The sequence below is a fragment of the Aphelocoma coerulescens genome, chromosome 8 (assembly GCF_041296385.1).
Source record: "Aphelocoma coerulescens isolate FSJ_1873_10779 chromosome 8, UR_Acoe_1.0, whole genome shotgun sequence".
NCBI lineage: Eukaryota > Metazoa > Chordata > Aves > Passeriformes > Corvidae > Aphelocoma > Aphelocoma coerulescens.
This window is the reverse complement of record NC_091022.1, coordinates 16,022,420-16,040,107: the sequence shown is the minus strand read 5'-3', so window position 1 is coordinate 16,040,107 and position 17,688 is coordinate 16,022,420. Positions and strand designations below refer to the sequence as shown.

At 38.0% G+C, this 17,688-nt stretch overlaps 1 protein-coding gene across 8 annotated transcripts in view; it reads right to left on the bottom strand.

The window, feature by feature from the left end:
* The window catches only part of BCAR3 (BCAR3 adaptor protein, NSP family member), a 96,684-nt gene that overhangs the window by 53,014 nt on the left and 25,982 nt on the right, over nt 1–17,688 (bottom strand). For 6 of the 8 annotated variants that reach the window (XM_069022727.1, XM_069022728.1, XM_069022729.1 and 3 more), the window contains 2 exons: nt 15,774–15,888; nt 14,071–14,185 (listed from right to left, as the gene is read on the bottom strand). In XM_069022727.1, coding sequence (XP_068878828.1) covers nt 14,071–14,185; nt 15,774–15,860 — 202 coding nt within the window. In that variant the 5' untranslated portion in view covers nt 15,861–15,888. Of the gene's footprint in view, nt 1–3,819; nt 3,838–3,876; nt 4,117–14,070; nt 14,186–15,773; nt 15,889–17,688 lie in introns of those variants that run through there. The other 2 variants (XM_069022734.1, XM_069022733.1) reach the window with 2 other exon arrangements.

Genomic DNA, 17,688 nt, shown 5'->3' with positions numbered 1-17,688 from the left:
CTTTCCCACGAGGTTACCACTGCTGTGCTGAAACTACGACATTACGTGCAAGCAGGTATCAAACCCAAGCTGTTATAAACATAACCATGAAAAGCTCTGGTTTAATAGCTGATGAGTCCACAATAGGCTTGCTGTGACATTAAACTGTCAACCACTTCATGTCTGAGGATCCACAAAGAAAGCTGAGAATTCACTCTCCTAACCCAACCACAAGATAATTCTTACAGCAGCCCAGTAGGTTTTCAATCCAATAGTCTGAGAGTTTTCAACAAATTAACGACCCCCTGATGTACTGCATTTTCCATTTCACCCCTACTTCTAAGAAGCCCTTAAGAATCAAAACCAAACTCCCAGAGTTGTCCTAATCATTGCTTCTTTTAAGCAGTACTCACATGACTTAAAAATTCAATCCATAATCCTCAAATTCATACCTGAGTTTTGTTTTGAGGAATCAAGGTAGAGTTCCACAGTTAGTACAAAAATACCTGCACTCAAGAACTTGCAATACACTTAGCCAACAAGTATGCGTGCAGAAGCTTTGATAATATTTCTAACAATCCTCCCTGCAAAACCTCTTAAAAAAAAACCCTCAAAAAATCCCAAACAAACAAAAAACCCCACAAAACAGAACCCAAAGAAATAAAAAACCCAAACCAAACCAAAAAACCCAAACAAAAGTGAGAACAACAGGTCTGCCAGCTTCCACCATACGTTTATCTGCTTGCCTGTGTGCTGCTGTACTATGTATTTTTCATAAGTGTAAACAGAGAACTACAACAATCAGATCAGTAACAAAAGTCCTGCCAAACTATCCATACTGTTTTCTTGTATTGAATATAAACACTGGAAAGTGGGAGCCTCTTCAGCTGCAGACTCTGGAATGTCTCAAATACTTCAGTATATGATTCAAAGAATGTTTGACTTTATTAGATATAGAAACCCTGAAAATTTTACTCCCTAAGAGGCTTTGAACATTTGCCATCATGCAATCAACAACAGAAGTGGTAGAAATTGTAACAGAACAATGGCTCAAAAGGAACTGCAATTTAATGGTACACATTCCTATTTGTCAAAATGCAGCACCTAACAAAACAGAACACTTTGGAAATCATACAAATTTCCCCCAACCAGGTGCAAACAAGATGGACTCATGCCAATATAATGTTAAAAATGGCAAATGAATTTGTATTTATACATAGAGTCGCACTTTTCTTTCTGCAGTTTATAATTTGGAAGAATATATGGGAACAGAATTGTCAGGAGTCACATTGTGAATTCAGAGAACTAGAAAGCATGAAGGTTTCCAGGTAAACTTCTGACATATTCTAGGTTTTTGTTATGAATGAGGGTGAGCAAATACAAATGAAGAGGGCTCTAAAATCAACATGGCATTTAGAATAACAGTATGAGATTGGACATAGAATAAAATATGTATGTGGTGGGCAATTCCAAACAGGTGAGGTGTGCATCTCTTCACATCATTGCTCAAAACAAGAAAGAACCATGAGGTGTGCATCTCTTCACATCATTGCTCAAAACAAGAAAGAACCATGAACAATGAAACAAATAACTTTCACCTCCCTAAAACAACATACTAAATATCCTCCTGCTTGTGCCATCTTTGGGATTCAAATCCAAATTTTCTGGCTCAGCTTGTCCTCATGAAAGCTTTCTGATGTTCACACAGCCTGAGGAAGTGTTCTGATGGTTCATTCAAAATGACACAGATATAGGATTAAGTGCCCCTACAACATAACACAATCAATGGCAGGGTCTTCCAAGGCTGTATATGCTCATGCTAATAGAAACCTCATAAAAGGAAAGAGAAAAGCAATTTCAGAGTTCCAAATCAAACTCTCAAGCTATTTCAAAACTCAGAGTTATATCTAAATCAGTTTTGGACATTATAAGACCCACATTTCTCTCAAAGCCTTATTGATCTGCCATTTGGGTGATTCTCTTTCTTAGGATCTAAATCTCTGGAATTTATACCTGGAATTATTATATCACCAATCTTTACCATTATCTAGGCTATGAGGCTAAGAGGGCTTGAACATGGTTTAAGATACTCAGCTGACTGTTAGCAGGTTAAAAGATGGAGTCAACTTTTGTGAAAACTCTACTTACTTTTGCCACATCAAATCTCCTCACAAATTCCTCCCACTCATCTCCCCTCCCTACCTTGAAATCAGCAATAATAAATTTCAACAACTGGAAGACCCATTACTCTCTTCTCCCTGCTAAGTTATTTGGCATATTTGCATGCACTTTGCAGATGCACACAGAAAAAAATGAAAGTGAACATGCTTAATGGTGAAGAAAGTCAAGGTCAGGACAAAAAGGCAGACAAATTTCCTCAGATTTTTTTTTTTCTGTGTGAAGTAAGAGAATAAGGGAAACAGAAAAAGCGTAACTTAAAAGCCTCTAAAGTTAACATATCATAGGAAAAAAACACAATCAAAACTGTAGCTATTATAAATTCAAGGTGGATTTCATGTTGTCCCCCTAGAAGCAGTGTAGTATTCCTCATTATTGTAACAAAAAAGAAAGGATTTCTGCTCCCCCAAATGGCTTAGAAGCAGCTTTCTGCAACCTGTATTTTCTGCTTTTGTTATGAAAAAGAGAAACTGATGCAGTAGCTTCTATAGCAAACATGTCACAGGACTTTGAGAAGATTAAGGTTCAAGAACCTACAGCCTGTTATGATACAGAGACATAGATTGAGAAAGCATATGCAGTAGTTCAAAGGCTTTAAGCTACTATCAGAAAAAAACATGAGTCTGTCAAACATCAAACATCCCCACAAGATTAGAGTCAGGTCAGTGCTTCCAAAGGGTCTTGAAGTGCTATCACAGTGTTCATGCTCTCCTTCTCTCTCTTTATATATGCCATACAATTTCCAGTCTCCTCCCATACATCCTTGCACTGTAATCAGTCAGCTTATTAAAAAAGCTATTTTTAACTATTATTCTCACGCAACAGAATACACACAGGCCAGGATAAATTATCTTTGAAATGTCTTTTTCTCATGAGAGAAACAGATAAACCCCATACTTCTCTTTATGAATTTCCACATGTAGAATGCCTTCATATCTATAAAAAATGCCAAGAAAAAGTGATCACTGAACATGATTCAATAATAAGTACAGCTTTTCATTTGGCCATGAAATTATCATGCACAATCAGTTAGCTCAGTAATCCTGAAAAGTATGAAGCCTTGACTTGAAATAAACTTCTCTACCCATTTTGCTGGCAGAAACAGAGAACTTTATCAAGGTTACAGTCAAATCTAAGTGGTTTTTAGCCAATTCTTCAAAATACAAGCTTTTGTTCCTTTTCTGATAAAGGAAACAATTTATTTTGACTGCTCCTCTGTTCCCACGATGTTACAAAAGAAAAAAAAAAAAAAGAAAAAAGAAAGAAAAGAACAACACACTTTAACTGAAAAACCCTTTCAGCATTACTTTTTCGAACTAGCAACCAACTTACAGAAACCACAAATTCGGACAGAAAGAAGTGCTTTGCTCCTCTTCAAAAGGCAAAGGGGGAAAAAAGGACAGAAAACAGCGTTTCTTTTCTCTCTACTCAGGGAAGTATCTCGGCATCTCGAGTACGCACCAGGGTTTTACACTTATTTAACAGATTTCCATGGATTCAATTCCCATAAAAGCTAAGCACTGGAGCCAACGTCTCAGTCGCCACAGTCACAGCTACGGCGTTTCTTGCCGTCCGCAAGCCATCCCGGGCAGGGGCAGCGCTCGCCCTGCTCCCGCGCCCCCCGCCCCGACAGCGGTGTGAGGGACACTCACACACACTCACACACAAAACCAGCTCTTCATTCTCTGCCCGAGAGGTCAACGCTGTCCCCGCAGTTACCGGGTCTGATCACTGCTGCTTCTCTCCAGGCTTTCTGCGGATCGGCTGGAGCGTCTGTCCTGGCGAAGCGATCTCCTGGCAGCGTGTCCGGCCCGCGTCCCTCCCTCGGGGCCGCGGAGCCGGAGCGGGCAGCCGGGAGGGGTGGCCGGAGGCCGGTCCCGCAACAACAACGGTGCGGAGCGCTGCCAGAAAATGAACGGGGACGCTCTCGGGAGAGCCCAAGGTCTGGCCGTGCCGCGGTAGGAGCCGGCGCGTAGCCAGCACCAGCCCGCCCCAAAGAAGCGCAGTTCGCGATAACTTAAGGGTGACTCAACCGGAGCCTTCTACGAGCGCTTTATCGCTCGCTGTCCGGTCCGCCACAGCCCGGCCGCAGTTCCGTGCCTCTCCCGCCTGCCACACGAGCCCCTCCCGGCCGCCCCTCACCTGGGGCGGGGGGCGGCTCCGGCAGCTCCGGCCGCTGCGCAGCGCCCCGGGCCCTGGGTTAGGGCTCCCGGCCACACCCTCCGGGCCGCTCAGGCTGAGTCTCGCCGAGCCCCCGGCGCGCCAGCCTCTGGCAGGCCGTGACCTCCCGATGCCCTTTTCCATCGATTTAACAACTTCGGCTCCATAATTTCGTCTCTCAAATTAGCACTACAGCAAAAATTAACAGTTTGCTAAATGGAGCCTGTTCACAGACGATTCAGAGCCTATTACGCACTTTGCACACACAATTTACTTGTGTTGGAAGACGCCCCCCTCATCCTACCAAGTCGCGTGAAGTTACTTGTGCAACAGGTTGGTGGGATAAAACGCATTTTCTACAACAAAGGGTCAAATAGCTGTACAGATTCGGCAGCTACTGACAGAACAGATGGTCATTTATCCGCTTATCCTGCTTTTGTAAAGTATACCTTCAAAAAAATGAGATAATTATAGATAAAACCTTCATTTTCAACTAATTACCTCAAGCACCTTCAGCTGTACCATTGACTCAGCCACAGGGCTTTTGCTTTAATACAAATCAAGGCACACTCAGTTGACTTTTAAAGCACTGTCTAGATCAGGGTTTTTTTGTTTGCGTGTGTTTTTTTTAACGCCGTGTTTGTCTCTTTCCCATTGGCTCGGTCTTTCAGGCTGCCTGGCCAACATTTCTCTGGTTTTACCACAGTTATTCCAGTTGTTCAAAGCAATTTCAATTCCCATCGTATCAGAATTCATAAGTCAACATTTTTCAAACGTATTAACTGCTATCCTATTTGCATTAGCTTTCCAGAGCCAAATTCTTTTCTGCCTAACCAAATATTTAATTGATTTTGACATCAAATATTTGATTCCTACTAGTTGTATGGTGGTTCTCTTTTGGGAGATCCTCTTCATGCACTATTTTCATTTCACTCTAAAGTTCAATCCTTTCATTATCTTCCTCCATTTTTACCAGGACTAGCTTTAATAAATTGCTTCTGATGTATCTACTTCAGAGTCTGACTTCATGATGTGGCTGAAGTTGTGGTCCTAAGATAGCTCAATGACAAATGCAATTAAAGATGACATTATGTATCTTCCAGGACCTCTGCATATTATCAAGCCAATAATCAAAAATAAATGAAACTGTGGTGGTGTTCTCACACTAAGCAAGTTAAACATCCAATAGTAACAGCAGCAGGATTAAAATTCCACGGCATGATTTACCACAGTCACATCTCTGGGTATTGGTAGAATTAGGACATCTACCTCATCTTATGCATTGTCCGTTACACTGAATTTTGGAGTCTGAGAGATCTGAAATATCTCACAGCAACTTTTTTTTTTTTTTAATGAAGCAATTAAAACCAGAAAAAAACACTGGACCTGGATCTTCATTTGAAGTGAGCTACTGATAAACTAGGAAAGCTACCAAATCTTGACTAGCTGATGGCACTCTGTGTTTGTCTTGCCAGTTGTGAAAAGTATTGAGGATAGAGAGATACCAGAAATATTTCAGGCACAGTGACAGATTCCAGAACTTCACTGCCACAAGTAACAATCTGTGGAGATTTCCCATAGGATATTTCACTCATAATCTTTCTTCAAAATATACTTGGGGGAGGGAGGGAGGGAAGGAGCAGGGGGAGGGGAAAGGAACCAAAGAACACCAGACTGTGATCTCATGTTGGACACCAAAGTGCCTCACCAATATGTTCAGTGCAAGAAAAATGGCATTATGGTGAGAATACAGAAAGAGGAGTTGAGATACCTGGATTCCACATTCAGTTCTAGTCTTCTGACCCACCTATTTCCTGTATGACATATACTAACATTTTTGTAGCATACATCACTGTGGTAGTTATTTTTCACAGAGAAGACTGTATAGTACTCTATCAGCTTATCAAGTGGAAGATGCTACAGAAGTACAAACTATTATTTTCCTCATTGCATAAAGGAAAATGTCTTGCTTCTCTATCTAAACCACATGTTCCACAGTACAGGTAAAAGACATTTTAAAACCATGCCAGAAACTCTGATCTGTTAGCACATAAGATGGTCTCTATTGGCTGATTCTAATAACTTAGGAAATTTTTAGGCACTGTAGTTACATAGGAAGTAGTGTCATGCTTGTCATTTTTTTTTATGACTAAGAACCAGAAAAAGGGCAGTAATTTCCTTAGTAGCATGCCTACGTGCTAAGTAATGGGACTGGAGCTGGGCAGCCCTGCCTAAGCTGTGATTACTCTTGTATGAGTCATTACATTCTTTTCATAAAGTTTTATTTTATCTTCAGGTGAGATTGAAAATTGGTCTTTGTCTTCATGTTTGACTATTTGCACAACCCATCCTTGCACATACTTGATGCAAAGCTGTTACAGAGAATGTGCCTACAAGATGCAAGAAGGAAATATTCACAGGACTGCCTACAGTAGCTCCATTGGTTGTGAGTTACTCCCATTAAGGTAGATTAGATTCCTCATTGCAAAACTTCTTTTCATACTTTCTATCTACTTTGGAAATGAGCTTACTGAGCTCCAGGATGAAATCTGGAAGCACCAGTGTCCTGAAAGAAGCACAGCACACATCACACACTGCTGTTGCCTTCCATAGCCATCCTTGACTTCTGCATTCTGAGGGGGGGAGTATGTACAGGTGCATCTTTTCACCTGCAAAGAAAGCAGCTAGCTGAACAGATAAGTGAGGAGGAACACAACTGGGACATAGGTCCCAAGACCTATGCTGCTATAGCTTGCATGCCTTAATTATGCCAAGAGTTGTGTACTTGCCAGTTCTTGAGAGCATTTTCAAATGTGCTTGGCTTTCGAAAACAAAACAATGGAACGAAATGAGTGGATTCATTGGAAATTTTCAATTTGTCCTTAAATATCAGAATTCCAGTCTTCCTCAAACAACCAGGAGAAAACACATTTACTCCAAAAGCACTGTTCTGCAGCTGCAGTGGCAAAATGCAGAAGTAACTACACACGATGAGGACATGGCATATGTGGATTGCTCACACAGCAGTTCTTGTAGATTCCCTGATAAACAAAAGTCAAAGCAATTTGCTACTACAGACTTGTCTTAGAAGAAAAAGGACCCAAACAAACAAAATGCTACACTTGAGCCTCAACTCCCACAGATGCCACATAGAAAAAGTAATGATCATAGGTGTTGGCTAGGAAATCAAGTTTATTTGTAGTAATTTTCAAGTTAATCAAAGATATAATGACAAATAAGAATGACAATATCAACTGAAAAATGCTCCAGCACTTGGAATCTGACAATATTTATTTTATCTGTGCTTTCTAATGTCCTCCCTGGCTGCCAACTGAAACAGGCAAGTTTAGTCAGCACCTATCCAGACCTCCAAAATAAAACGACCAACATCATCTCTTGTTATTTGACCTGTCTTAGGTCTGGAGACACAAGGTCTTTTACAAACTCCCGAAGAGTTCTCTGTTATGAGTCAGTGTTCAGAAACCTCACAATCCCCAGCCTCAGAAAAGCTTGCAAACAGACATGTCCCATAGCTGATCATTCTGCAAACAATGTTGTAGTACAGCAAGAGTGTTTGAGGAGTTATATAAACTCAGTCATTGTCAGATATAAACCAGTAAAACCACCATCTTGAACAAAAATTAATTAGTAATTAAAAATAAATCACACTGATTCTGTGACAATATGTTGTGTCCCTTTCCCTCCTCTTTCAATTTGGTATTGAAAATCATGTGAAGCCGTTTGTGTTGGCATTGATTAGACAGACCTGTTTCAAAAGTTTGAAATACACTGGTGGAATGGCACTAAATCCAGTTTTCATTTGATGACTAGTTTTGGTAAATGATACTTTAAACTGGAAAAAAGCTGGACAATGTCTTATGTGTCCCTTTTTACTAGAGGGTCTGTTTTCCTCTCTTTGCTTTTAGCAGTGCTAGAGCTGTTACTGGGGATCTAAGACTTCCTTGCAAGTTTCAGTTTCTCCATGTTTCTGTTAAAAGTCTCAAATACAGGAGAATTACCAGCCTCTCTTTGCCTGTGACAGATGTTTTTAATTTAGAACATAACTGATGTAGAGGTAAGGATAAACAAAAGGCCAGAAAGCACCAGTAAGCAAATTTGGAACTTTCAGTAGATGAAATGGTACTGTGAGAGATGTTTGTTAACAACTCTGTAACAGCATTTACATTTCTGACCTCAAACAGAAAAAGCAAAAATCTCCAAATCCTTGTGTCTCTCAGTGAGAGCAAAATAGACCACACAGGTTGCAATGCCACCTCTACTATACAGATCAAAATGTTCAAAGCAGCTTCCTCTCCCCTCTGTTGGCAAAGCTACCAACATACTTTAGCATGAGGTTGGAATCTGACAGGTTGACACTACATACCACTGCCCAAAGCACTATGGCTGCATTTGTAATGTTTCAAAGAGCAAAAGCACCAGAATGTGTAGAAGGACTTTATCTGAGAGTGACAAAGGCAAGATATTTGGGGTTGACAATGCCAAACCAGTCATGGCTTTATGCTAATTATAATGGTCATCTAATAAAAACACAGGAGAGACTCCCTCAGTTATTTTACACCTTCTTTGGAGATGGACTTCTCTATTTATATTGTACCCAAGCACAAGTCAGGCTCTGTAGTGATTGCTCAGCTTCCTTCTTAATACCACACAACTTAGGTCTTCCATATAATAACAAGAAATCACTTCATATTTGACTTCATACTACTGCAGCATGGCAAGAAATACAACATAGGCAGAAACAGTTATCTAAGAATTTAGATGCAAAATCTAAAAGCAGGAAGTTATGGAATATTAATTGCATTCAATCTAATTCAGGTTTTGCATATTACTGTATGTTTGCCCACAATAAATTATGTCAATGCATATATTTTATTTAAATCCAGTAAGGCTAGATAACAAAGCCTGTACAAGACAAAAAAGAAATATTCTTTATACTTTTTGCCTCTTGGAGAAAAACACTCCAATATGTTAATGAAATCACATTAGGCTATAAAATGCTATTATTCTGAATTAATCTCAGTAAAAGAAGTTACTGGAAAAACAAAGTTCTAGCTCTTAGAAAACCTCTTTAAAAAAAAACTTATCACATTGCTTTCTATATTTCTTTCCACTCATCACTCAACCAGTGATATATAGAAACATACATCACTAATACATGCAAATGTATACAAATAGTTTAACAGTCAAATGATACAAAGTTTTCAAATATAATGCTGTATTTAAATTCATGTCCCTAAAGGGGAAAAAAAAATATCTTCCATGTCTGGCAATACCCAAGGCCTTTTTTTAATTGTATCAGAATAGACATTTTCATTTATGTGTTTACATTTCCCTCGCTATAGGTACCATTTCTACTGGACTGAAGGAGCTGGTCACATCATAGTGGGATTCCTCAACACACCTGAAGCATGATTTATTCTTTTACTATAGGTCATAAAAAATCATAATAGACTCACACTCCTATAGTCTGTAGCACATTATGGTAAATGAGACTAAATGCAACAAACATAAATCAATATGATTAATTAACACTCTGGTCCAATCCCACATAGCATAAACCCTGCTTTAGAGGATACTGAGAAAACCCCAGTTCCTTCCAGAAGCACTACTCTACAAGTACTGGGCTGTGGCTTTCAGGATGTGTCTGAACTGCTGATTGGTGCAGGACAGAGTGCAATGTCTCATGCTCAGGGAAGGAAAACCTTTCTGAGTAATACAAGAGTCAGATTACACCTAATTTGTCACCACTTTTTGTCATACCACACGAAGCCTCTTCTAGAAGAGGATATGTAATTTCCTGGCTTTTCTAAGATGCCAAACAAATATTTCAAACAGGTGCTAGATAGCCACTGAGAACATTCCTATGAGCATAGCCCATATTTTTTGCTTTTCTTAGAGGTGCTAGTACCCGAATTTTGGATGCATCTTGATTCCACACTGTGACAAGCCCAGGCATGTTCCAGGCCTCACCACTTAACTCTACAATTTCCCTGGAACAGAAAACAGGAGGTACATCTCAAAGGAGTCACAGCATGTGATGAGTACATGGATGGATACTGGTGTAGATGGCAGGACATCAAGATCCAGAACACGCTACAGTGCACATCAAAAGCTAAGTCAAGATATAGCCAAAAAGATCATGGAATGAGTATTTATGTCTCTTCCCATTCATACCTTTGAAGCGTTTTGTTAGATTAAATGCTTAGAGGCTGAAAAAGTATTCTAAGAAAGCATCACTATGGATTGCTGTGCTCTTTCATGTTTTCACTCGACATCTACTTTGCTAGTAGCTGATCCTGGAGAAACTATTAGTTTGATTCTGTACATGGCCACACAGTCTTCTGTTCATGAAACAGGGATAGGAAGTATATTTAGAACTGGTAACAATTTTGCACTTAGGAAGAAAATCTTCAGAAACTGGAAACACTTTTCCACTTGCATACTTTGATTTGCAAGGAAATGAAAGGTAGTGATAAATCCTAAGAAAATACTGGAGATCATCAATATTTAGAGAAAAAGAAACAAATGCTTTCTTAATTTGTAAGGCTGCATTCAGAAGAAGAGATTAAATATTCCAGAACAACCACAGTTTTAGCTTTTAGGCCTAAATAAATTCCATCAGCTGTCAGCGTTTGCTAAGAGATCTGTCAGGAAGAGCCATCCTGGCATATCTCTACAATCAACAAAAAATACAGACACCTACAAAAGGTAGTGAACTGAATTATCTGCTGAATTCATTTGTCTATCTCCAATAGCAGAGGGAGCAGAGAATGACTTGCCTCCCACTTAACACTGTGGTTTCAGTTTGGGCAGCAGGGCTGTTTCAGCCAGCAGAGCTCAGCTCTGCTGTCTCTTCCGTGGCCATTCAGGCTCGTACGAGCGTTTGTGCAGCTGAACAGGGAATTGGCTTGGGGACTTGATGTGGATGGAGAGGAGAGGAAAAAAAGGTTGTTTTTCAGCTAGACATATTTCCCAATGGGTTCACCATGCAGCTGCAGGATAGTTTTACAGACAACTAAAGGAATGATAGAGAGATTGGAAAAAGCAGCTGAGGAAAGATGAAAAGAACACAGACTGCTTAGGCTGGGATTTTGGAAACTCAGCTTCAATTAAGGTCAAGAGTCAACAGCACAGCAGCCTTTAAGTTTCCTGATACAGACCAAAAATATCAGAGCCCCATTATTCAAATCACTGATCCACTATTAAATTCATTCTGCCGGGCTGAAGTGGTTTAACAATTTTCAATGTTTATTTTCCTACTGATCACCTAAATGCTGCTCACAAATCAGTTATCCTAGTCACTTCCCTATCACTGGCTGCCATAAAGATGGCATAAAAGCATCAAGCTAGTGAACTTCGTATTGTGTACTCTGCCTGATTCAACAGATATGTGATCATGTGCACATGTTTCATCCAGCTCTCATGTGTTGTTGGGCATTATGGCAATGAACAGATTATGTCAATCCACAGGTCTTGGTATTGATTACTGTGGAAATACAGCCCAAGGAGCTGGAGTTAGACAGGATGAATCCAAATCTTAGTGTACTGAAACATGTCCTGTTCAGAGTAGTTTCAGAGCCAAGATAACATTTTAGAAAACAGAAAATATTTTCACAAAAATACCCAAAATTTAATTTCACTTTTAACCCCATGCAAATGCTTACTTATTAAAGTGACTTATCACTTGAAGCACTCTCTGGAAACTGTTGAACGAGTACCAAATAAAATGTTGTTGTTTAAAGCTCAAAATAACAGCAAACATAATAAGATAGCTTTTGCTCTTTTCCAGTAAGTACATTAGTAGGACATTAACATTAACAGAATAGAAAATTTTAAACATTTTCTCTAATGTCTAACTACAGTGAAGTTCAGTGCTGGAAAACAAGCATTTCAGTGTAACTGATTAGGCACTTTGCTCCTAGACACAGCATTCTGTCAAAGACAGACACAAAACAAAACCATGTCACAATAGGCTGGAGATGGGATAACAACCATTAGTCCCTACTGTGAAAACAAACCAGTCTGCACTCTCGTGTATGACTGACTGAACCAATCTGTTTTCAACCTTCCCAGAAATCCTTAATAAATCCTTAATAGCAAAGCTATTGAGGATGCAATTTTCTGGTGTAAACAGAACTTGGAGATCAATGTGTCTGTATTTTTTTCAAGCATGTCATTCAATTATACAGTTAATTATCATTAGCCAAAACCCAACAGTGAATGAAAACATTGCTCAAGATAAATGCCCATAAAAATATGAATATGAACCAACACTAATTTTACTAGAATTTAGCTTAAAAGAGTTCTAGCCATTAACTGCCCCAAAAAAAACCCCAACCAAAACTAAAATGGCTTCATGCTGTCACTTTGCATAATCTGTGTGAAAAAATTCATATTCACTGAAGCCATCAGCAATACATCAAGATTTGATGTAGCTTAACATATTTGAAGCAGAACAATCATGAGTTGGAACATTCTGGTGAGTTGATTGAAATGTTGCATAACTATCTACAAATCAATTTACCACATGAATGACAGTTTGAACAGTCCTTTCCTCTGAGAAACAGTGCTACATTGTCAGTTGTAATACATTCTGCACTCCAATACCTGAAATGATTATGAAATACAGTCCTGATGCATGCAAAAACAAATATCAATTGAAACACATCCAGTTTCACTGCAATCATCAACTGAAATAATTTTCTAATCTGTTCACAATAGCAGTTACAAAAATGTCATATTTACATCCACCGTCCAACCTATGAGCCGTAGAAGTTGTGCAATTGTTAAACCAATATTGAACTCATCAGAAAACATTGAGGAAATACACTGACCTACTTGTACACAATCAGTTCTAGTTCCTTCTGAAAACTTCAGTAGATAAACATATTTTATGAATATTCAATTTCTACACATGGTCCAAAAGTCTTATCTTGACCAAGAGAATGTAGAAGCAGGACTGCTAACCAAGTAACTAAGTGCTTCACATTAAATTTGTAAAAGCCTTCAGCAGTGATCTGAAGAATTATTGGGCAGAATGAATAATATTTTTATCTCATTATCTTGTGAACAATTCTCAAAATATCCAGTACAACAAGTCACAGTTGAATAACTTCTCACTATATCCTTCCACTCAGACTACAATGTCTTACAGGGCTTGTTCCAACTCTCATAAACTTGAGTTGAATTTTGATACTGAACTGATAAAAACAACAAATTATGCAGTCATCAAGTCTTAATTCATAGCAAAGTCCCTAATGGAAAAGAAGGACTTTTGAGCTGTGTAAGCACTCTTCTGCTCCTCAGTAGGGATGAAGTAGGATGTGCACAAATTAGCTTGGTTTAGACCTTCCGATATGATCTTTCCAAATGAGGAAGATATTTGTGACACAGACTTCCGTCAATTATGGTGTGTTAACATTACTGTGTCTTGTTAAGATGAAGACTGTGAGAGCACTAGAAACTGAAATTAAAGTGGAGCCTTTTCTAAATGACAACTTTTATAAAAAATACAGGGTATGTTATTTTGTAAATCCATGCCAAAATATGAATGTTTAATTCTTGTTAAACTGATGTTTAACAATTCCTCTTATTGTCTGTGTAAAGTACCCCTGCATTCAGAGCAGTATCCCAGGCTGTATCAGGGTATTTGTTTATCATCCTTTGTGACAGGGAAGCTTGGGTTGCCTTAGCTCATTCCTTAGTCTTTAGGAGACAACACTGAAATCTTACCTCTCTTTTGTTTTACCTCCTGAAGTAGCAGGATATTGGAAATGAGGTGTGTTCGGTGGCCTTGATTTTCAATTCCCAGTTTTCTAAGGTCAATTTCTGTAAGATGGAATAAGTCCTGTAGCAAATGCCAGAGTAAGAAAAATATTATACTATTAATTAAATGATTAATTATACTATTAACACAGGAGAATTCAAGTGTCTTTCAGATACATTTCCTGTTTCTCATACCATAATAGTTAAGCTACATAATAGTAAATGTATGTATATTATATGTTATATGAAGCCCCCTTGTCATGATTAGGTATGTCACTGAAGGAATGAGGTATTTTTCTTTTAAAACATTAATTCATTGTCTCTCAATTTTTTCTCAAAACACATCTGGTCAAGTTATCTGGAGAGTTTCTAAAAACTATGACTTCTTTGAGTAAAAAAAAAAAAAAAAAATCCCCAAAAGTGCTAGTATGCCAATTGCACTTAAACTAATATAGGAAGATATATCTCAGCATGAACTGATAGGAATAATGATTTTGGAAAGGAAGGTTGTGTATAATGGAGATGATATTCACTGTAATAGTAGATAACATGAGTTGTGACCCTGTTTTGAAGAACAAGAATTTCCATATAATGCATTTGGGTAATATGGTTCTCTTTTAATCTACTTTCTCTCCAAAAACTCATTACTATTTTTTTTTTCAAAATAAGCTGCTGAATAACTCCAGGCAGTATGTATAAGTCAGTACAGAATTTCAATTTGATGTTGATTTATAAGTAGGTACAAAGCTTCATTTGATGATGAAAACTTTCAAAGCAAATAGGAAATATATAAAAATATATTTTTCTTTATATTTTTACTGTTCTGTGTTTTCGCTGTAAATGAGATCAAGAGAGGTAGATAGAATGTACAGTATTTTGTTACTAGCAAGTCATGGTACTGAAAGTGGGCTTTTCTAATGGAGATTTGCAATTTGGACCCTAAAACACAAAATGAGATTGATTCACTGTCTAAATAATAAGACAATTGACACAGTTTCTAGTGTGAACCACTGTTTTTGAAGCTGTAATTTTAAAGTATTTTTTTCAAACTAAAACCACTCCAAAAGCCTAATGTTATTTGCTTTAGACTGAACAGTGCTCTTATTACAGAAAGCCTCAATTTCTTAAGTCACTAGCTAACACTGTTTAAAAAAAAAAGTTCTTACTGTTGGAGAACTTCAGTCATGCCTGATAATGTCATACTCTTTCTCAAATGATAACTCATATGTAACTAATGACATGGAAGTAGGGAGTTGAACAATTATTACTTCTAATTTATTCCTTTCTAGGTTTGCTCAAATGCAAAAGTTGGTACTAAGGTTGAATTCACATTTCAGTAGAAAGGATTTTTCAGCTTTGGCAACAGTGGCAGAGGGTTCCACTTCTTTTCTCAAAGACCCAACATCCTTCTTCCAAATCCAGAATCATCCTCCAAGAAAACCCACAAAAGAGTACAAATGCAATATGCCTGCTCTTCAAACTTCAACAAAAAGTTTGTAAGAAGGAACAAAAAGTTTGTAAGATTGTTGTTAACTCCAGTACTGAACAGTAGATGCTCAGGGTAACACAATGGGAACTTTGACAGACATATTTTGGTTGTGTTTTTAGTAGCTTTAAAGATGTTACTTAACATTTTCTCAAGAATTTTATTGAAAAAGGACAACTCTCACCTCTATATCATCATATTGTTCAAAGAGTGTGCAGTATTCTGCAAGACCAAGCTGGGTCAGCCAGTTAGAAATGGGTAGATACTTCATTATCTATTCCCTCCCAATGCCAACAACTCTGAAAAACAAAACCAAATTACAAATAACATTGCTTAGGAATGTTAAATGACTGAACTCAGAAAGCACTTCATAACAGGCAAGTTTCACTACTATGGCCAAAGAGATTAACGCTTTCTTGGCTGCACGGTAAGAGGTAGTTATCTGTGCATTAAGATTTTTACATTTAATTCATTGTTTCTTTGTAATCCTCATAGAAGCAGGGAATGTTGAAGACTATATTTTGTTTAGCTTTTGCAGCTGAATGAATCTTTTAGAAGATGAATCAACAGAGTCACTTGATATTGTAGTACCAATTAAAATATACTCACAGTCTTTGCATTCAAAGAATGTTTCTCAATATGCTCATTCAATGATAATGTCATTCTTCTTATGTGTGACACATATGACAAAATGCATTAAATGAAGAGGAAGAGCAAAAGGAGTAGTGTTTTCTGTAAGAATATGAAGGATGTGAATGAAACTGAATTCTCTGTAAGACAGTCAAAATGACTAAGATTCTGTGAAGGGTGTTTGTCCAAAGTAGGAACATAGCTAAAGTCAACCTGCTACGAAGTATTTCTAAAGAAAAAAGCAACTGAAAGATTTTTGCAGTTTGCTTTCCATCATGTAATCTGAATTTGAGTTATCTGTAAGTTAGAATATTTTTCTACTTTATTTACTTTTTTCCCCAGCTGCAAAGATGAAATAAAAGATAGACTTTAAGATGGACACATGATAGACATCACAAGATAAAAGACACATAAAATACTCTCCTGCTACCACTGCTCTATGTAAGCATTTATGAAAGGTCTGCACAGACAAATATTTAAGCTTCCAAGAATTGCCGAGTTTCTGAAGACACTTCTATGTGCAAGTTTGAGCATAGCCTAAATCAATTCAAGGATGCCGAATTCTAAATCTGTAACTTGTGGTCTGAATGTTTCTTGTCAGAACACTGATGCCAGAATCAGGAAATACTCATGTTCAGACACCTAGTGCATTTAATTGTATATTTTAGTTATTTTATTTTGTTTTTAGTTGAAGATATTTCTCTTAGCCATACTTCAGGAAAAAGTACTTGCTCATTAGCTCTGGATAAACCAACTATGACTTTTCAGCTACAAACCACGTGTTCTAACACATCTGCCTACTCTGAACACCCAAGAAGCTGCCCCAAAGGCTGACATATTATGGTCAGCAAAGAGTCAGTGTTCCTTTCTGTCAGATGGGGAAAGCCATTTAGCATTTTCATAATTCTTAGAACACTAGAAATGCTTTGATGTCTTTTTTTTTTTTTTTAACTAAAAATTGCAAACCTAAAAATACTGTTCTGCAGAAAGGTAGGCCATGGTAGCAGTATTACCTGTGTTAAAGTGCAGTACATTCCTGGAAATATTTTAAAAGCATTTCAGTTAGAACAGCAACTGTTAGTAATACACAAAATGTTTTGGACCAGACATTATTTTGGAAGCCTCTGTGAATTTTGCCTCAGTGCTCAAACTTGGAAAACAGTCAAAATGGTTACACTTCAGAGACACATACACCATTACACTGTGGAAGCTGTAATTCTGGAATTTGTCACTTCATAGTCTATTAAAGAACAAACCTGCTAATTTGCAAGTCACATTGTGAAATCCTTCTATTGTCCATTGGAATACTCTGTTATGTTATTTGCTTTATTGCAGGTTTTTCATTGTTGTGAAAATATTGCAGGCTATGGATGATGAGTATACAGCTAAAGAACAGTGGAATTCCAGTAACTAAGAGTATCTTGTGGAGTAACATTGACCAGAAAATCTCCACATTTAATTGACACACC